A 6,000-nucleotide genomic window follows, 5' to 3' on the forward strand; every position below is an offset into this window, starting at 1 on the left:
GAATACATAATGAATGATAATACATGAATATTATTGATATAATTATTATTTATTTTATAAATATTGTTATTAAAATGTATTACTATTACTATTTATTGATCATTAATAACGAATGAGTAAATCATAATAATGAATTATTATTAAATAAAAATATTAATAATAATAATAAATAATAATAGGAAAAAAATAAATAAGAATATTAACAATAATATTATATCGCAATTTGCCATGCAGCCAGGAGCGGGTGCACAGATTAGCACATAGACAGCGAACATTCAGCTCCCGCCCACCAATCAAATTTTGATATACGGTTACATGCATCCGTGTCTGTGCGGCCGCTGCGTCTGCATCCACCTTCATAGGCTGCCCGCATGCATCCTGGGGCCGATGCAGGTGCAATAACAAAGAGAGCCTGCATGGCAGCGCTCTATCTGAACAAACCTAGATATCAATGATGTGTTGCCCCTGACTACACACTATTGATAGGCCTTGACCACCAAGCGCATTGGGTTGTAGGACGCCGGCGGCCATTCAGGGCTGATATGTAAACACTGTGTAATCAGTGGCGGCAGTCGCTGCTGACTGCATATCGTTGGTACTTGCATATCGCTCATTAGATGAGCAGAATGTGTAGCCGCTGACTATAGACTAGTGATAGGCCCCAACCACTAAGTACCTTAGTTTGTAGGACACTAGCGGCCATTCAGGGATGACATGTAAACACTGTGAGATCAGTGGCGGCGGTCGCTGCTGATTGCATATCGTTGGTTCTTATATATCGCTCCTTAGATGGGCAGAATGTGTTGCTGCTGACTATACACTATTGATAGGCCCCGACCACCAAACAAACTTTCCACCGGGTTCGTTTTTCGAACTCGAAAACCAGACTCGATCTTAACAATCAACTTCAAACGTCATTTTTTTTGGATCGATTTAGTTAAAAAACGTTTTTTTATTTTCGACCCGCAGACTATTAGAAAACCGTTCGATTGACACAAACGTTCATTTTTCGATCTCGAAGCAGTCTAACGACTCGATTTTCCGTTTCGATTTCAACATCCATCCAATCGACATGTAAACATCAAACGTCATCCTTTTCGGATCGATTTTGAAATTGTTTTTTTTTATTTTGGAACATCTGACCCACAAACGATTATAAATCTTTCAATCGACACAAATGTTTATTTTTCGATCTCGAAAACAGAATCAAAGCCGTCAGTCTACCGACTCGATTTTCCGTTCGAATTCAACATTCCTCCAATCGACTTCAAACATCAAACGTCGTCTTTTTCTGATCGATTTTGCCTAAAAAAATGTTTTTAATTTTGACCCAGAAACGATTAGAAAATCGTTGAAATTGACACAGACATTCATTTTTCGATCTCGAAAATGGAAATTGGCCGCACTATAAAAAAAAAAAAAAGTCAAAGCTGTCGGTCTACCTACCTGGTTTTCCATTTGATTTCCACATTCCTCTAATCGACTTTAAACATCAAACATCGTCCTTTTCAGATTGATTTCGCTTAAAAATGTTTTTATTTTGGAACACCCACAGTTAGGAAATCGTTCGACTTACACAAATGTTCATTTTTCAATCTCAAAAACAGAATCGAAGCTCTCGGTCCTACCTACCCGGTTTGCGCACTGCGCCACCCACCGTCAAATGATGGCGGCGCAGTGCGGCAATTGTTTTGGGAGGCGTCAGTTGCTAGGACACGGCGCGACCCGGATCTTGGTAAAAAGCCAATGACTTGGCTCTTTATCCATGTGATCGGCTGTGTCCAATCACATGTAAATGAGGAAGTGCTGTTTATTGGCTCTCCTCACCTCGCACTATCAGTGTGTGGAGAGGAGAGATGATCAGCGGCTCCTCCTCAAAGGGGAACCTAGAAAAGGTAATCAGGGCACTGATCATCAGTGCCCTGATTACAGAAAAGCTCCAAAACAGTGCCCACCATCAGTGCCCATAGTGTTGCCAGTCAGTGCCTGCTCATCTGTGCTGCCCATCAGTGTCCATCAGGGCCGCCCGTCGGTGCCCATAATTATTAGTACCTCCTCATCAGTGCAGCCTCATCTGCGCACACCAGTGCCGCCCCATCTGCGCACACCAGTGCCGCCCCATCAGCGCACACCAGTGCCGCCCCATCAGCGCACACCAGTGCCGCCCCATCAGCGCACACCAGTGCCGCCCCATCAGCGCACACCAGTGCCGCCCCATCAGCGCACACCAGTGCCGCCCCATCAGCGCACACCAGTGCCGCTCCATCAGCGCACACCAGTGCAGCCCCATCAGCGCACACCAGTGCAGCCTCATCAGCGCACACCAGTGCAGCCTCATCAGCGCACACCAGTGCAGCCTCATCAGCGCACACCAGTGCAGCCCCATCAGCGCACACCAGTGCAGCCTCATCAGCGCAGCCTCATCAGCGCACACCAGTGCCGCCCCATCAGCGCACACCAGTGCAGCCCCATCAGCGCACACCAGTGCAGCCCCATCAGCGCACACCAGTGCAGCCTCATCAGCGCAGCCTCATCAGCGCACACCAGTGCCGCCCCATCAGCGCACACCAGTGCCGCCCCATCAGCGCACACCAGTGCAGCCTCATCAGCGCACACCAGTGCAGCCTCATCAGCGCACACCAGTGCAGCCCCATCAGCGCACACCAGTGCAGCCCCATCAGCGCACACCAGTGCAGCCTCATCAGCGCACACCAGTGCAGCCCCATCAGCGCACACCAGTGCAGCCCCATCAGCGCACACCAGTGCAGCCTCATCAGCGCACACCAGTGCCGCCCCATCAGCGCACACCAGTGCAGCCCCATCAGCGCACACCAGTGCCGCCCCATCAGCGCACACCAGTGCCGCCCCATCAGCGCACACCAGTGCCGCCCCATCAGCTCACACCAGTGCAGCCTCATCAGCGCACATCAGTGCCGCCCCATCAGCGCACACCAGTGCAGCCTCATCAGCGCACACCAGTGCAGCCTCATCAGCGCACACCAGTGCAGCCTCATCAGCGCACACCAGTGCAGCCCCATCAGCGCACACCAGTGCAGCCCCATCAGCGCACACCAGTGCAGCCTCATCAGCGCACACCAGTGCCGCCCCATCAGCGCACACCAGTGCAGCCCCATCAGCGCACACCAGTGCCGCCCCATCAGCGCACACCAGTGCCGCCCCATCAGCGCACACCAGTGCCGCCCCATCAGCTCACACCAGTGCAGCCTCATCAGCTCACACCAGTGCAGCCTCATCAGCGCACATCAGTGCCGCCCCATCAGCGCACACCAGTGCAGCCTCATCAGCGCACATCAGTGGAGGAGAAAAAAAAAATGTACTCACAGAAAATAAGAAAAAAAAAAAACCTTTAGAAAATCGTTCGACCTACACAAATGTTCAAAACTGAATCGAAGCTGGCGGCCTACCTACCCGGTTTTCCGTTCTATTTCAACGTTCCTCCAATCGACTTCAAACATCGTCCTTTTCGGATCGATTTCGCGTGAAACAGCTGACCCAATTAGAAAATCGTTCGACTGACAAAAATGTTCAAAACAGAATCGAAGCTGGCGGTCTACCTACCCGGATTTCCGTTCGATTTCAACGTTCCTTCCAAATCGACTTCAATCATCTTTTTTCCAATCGATTTTACTTACAATTTATATATTTTCTTTTTTGTTCGAACGCCTGACCCGCAAACGATTAGATAATCGTTCGACTGACACAAATGTACATTTTTTCCAATCTCGAAAAAGAATTGAAGCTGGCGGTCTACCTACCCGGATTTCCGTTCGATTTCAACGTTCCTTCCAATCGACTTCAAACATCTTTTTTCCAATCGATTTTGCTTACAATTTATACATTTTTTGACCCACAAACGATTCGAAAATCGTTCAATTGACACAAAACGTTCGAAAAAACGGAAACTGGCCGTACAATAAAAAAAAAAAACGAAGCAGTCGGTCTATTTTGACTGCGGAGTTGGGGAGGCAGCAAAGGGCCACAAGTGGCCCTGGGGCCCCCATATTGGATACCAGAGGTGATGGGGGGGGAGGGGTGTAAATAAAAAAACCTGTTTCCAAACATAACTAAACAAAATGGCAGAAAAGTTGAGTTAATGAAGGAGCTGAGGAGAAGATGGAGGAGAGGAACCCACCTGTGGAAGAAGAGGAGGATGGACAGCATGGTGTGGTCGATGGTCCCATCGCACAGTCCCTGGTCCAGCAGGTAGTTGGGGTCCCGAAGGACCGGCTCCAAGGAGTCCTGCCTCATTATACGGTTCAGCCGGTCCGGGTCCTCCAGCACCTCCAGCCGCTCCCTCAGGGCTCGGAAATGGCTGGCGGGGGAGGTCGGGCTGGCCGGGTTGTTGTTGTCCTCCGGCTCTGCCCGGTTGGCGAGGTCCAGGCAGCAGCTGCAGCAGTCCAGGCCGATGGGAGAGCGGCAGTCCGCCTCAGACATGGCGGGAGAAAAGTTCTGTCAGGCTGAGTGTGAGGAGAGAGGTGATAGGAGGGAAGGAGGCTGTGCTTGAGGTGATATGAGGGACACTGACTGTGTGTGAGGAGACGCCGACTGCTCTGAGGTGATATGAGGGATGGAGTCTCCTTCTGAGGTGACAGAGCTTATATAGGGCGGAGTGTCCTCCTCACAATGTCCTCCCCTCTCTGAGGTGTGAGTCCTCCTCACAATGTCCTCCCCTCTCTGAGGTGTGTGTCCTCCTCACAATGTCCTCCCCTCTCTGAGGTGTGTGTCCTCTCTCACAGAATCCTCTGATTTACAGCAGCATTTTCTGAGGAGACCTTATGTAACAACACAGGAACAACGTTATTAGCATTAAATACACAGCCTCCAAAATGTCCTGTCACCGAATATCTCTCCATACACAGCCTCCAAAATGTCCTCTCATCGAATTTTAATACATACACAGCCTCCAAAATGTTCTCTTACCAAATATGTCCCCATGTACAGCCTCCAAAATGTCCTGTCACCGAATATAATACATACACAGCCTCCAAAATGTCCTGTCACTGAATATTTCCTCATACACAGCCTCCAAAATGTCCTGTCACAGAATATCTCTCCATACACAGCCTCCAAAATGTCCTGTCACAGAATATCTCTCCATACACAGCCTCCAAAATGTCCTCTTATCGAATTTTAATACATACGCAGCCTCCAAAATGTCCTCTCGCTGAATTTTAATACATACACAGCCTCCAAAGTGTTTTCTCACTGAATATTCATTCACAGCCTCCAAAATGTCCTGTCACCGAATATTTCTCCATACACAGCCTCCAAAATGTTTTCCCACCGTATAATAATACATACACAGCCTCCAAAATGTCCTCTCGCTGAATATAATACATACACAGCCTCCAAAATGTCCTCCCACCGTATAATAATACATACACAGCCTCCAAAATGTCCTCTCGCTGAATATAATGCATACGCAGCCTCCAAAGTGTCTTCTCACTGAATATTAATATATACACAGCCTCCAAAATGTCCTGTCACAGAATATTTCTATATACACAGCCTCCAAAATGTCCTCTCACCGAATTTTAATACATACACAGCCTCAAAAATGTTCTCTTACCAAATTTGTCCCCATGTACAGCCTCCAAAATGTCCTGTCACAGAATATTTCTATATACACAGCCTCCAAAATGTCCTCTCACTGAATATAATACATACACAGCCTCCAAAATGTCCTGTCACAGAATATTTCCCCATATACAGCCTTCAAAATGTCCTCTCACCGAATATCTCTACATACACAGCCTCCAAAATGTCCTGTCACAGAATTTTAATACATACACAGCCTCCAAAGTGTTTTCTCACTGAATATTCATTCACAGCCTCCAAAATGTCCTCTCACTGAATATAATACATACACAGTCTCTAAAATGTTCTCTTACCAAATATTTCCCCATATACAGCCTCCAAAATGTCCTCTCACTGAATATAATGCATACGCAGCCTCCAAAATGTCCTCTCACTGAATAT

The 6,000-nt window shown here is 47.9% G+C and overlaps 1 protein-coding gene across 1 annotated transcript in view; it reads right to left on the bottom strand.

Annotated features, from left to right (window-relative positions):
* The window catches only part of TSC22D3 (TSC22 domain family member 3), a 93,853-nt gene extending 89,374 nt beyond the window's left edge, over window positions 1-4,479 (bottom strand). Inside the window, exon 1 of the mRNA XM_082263947.1 lies at window positions 4,154-4,479. Coding sequence (XP_082120073.1) covers window positions 4,154-4,455 — 302 coding nt within the window. The 5' untranslated portion in view covers window positions 4,456-4,479. The remainder of the gene's footprint in view (window positions 1-4,153) is intronic.
* Between the last annotated feature and the right edge of the window lie 1,521 nt (window positions 4,480-6,000).

Source organism: Pelophylax lessonae (assembly GCF_965119305.1).
Source record: "Pelophylax lessonae genome assembly, chromosome: 7".
NCBI lineage: Eukaryota > Metazoa > Chordata > Amphibia > Anura > Ranidae > Pelophylax > Pelophylax lessonae.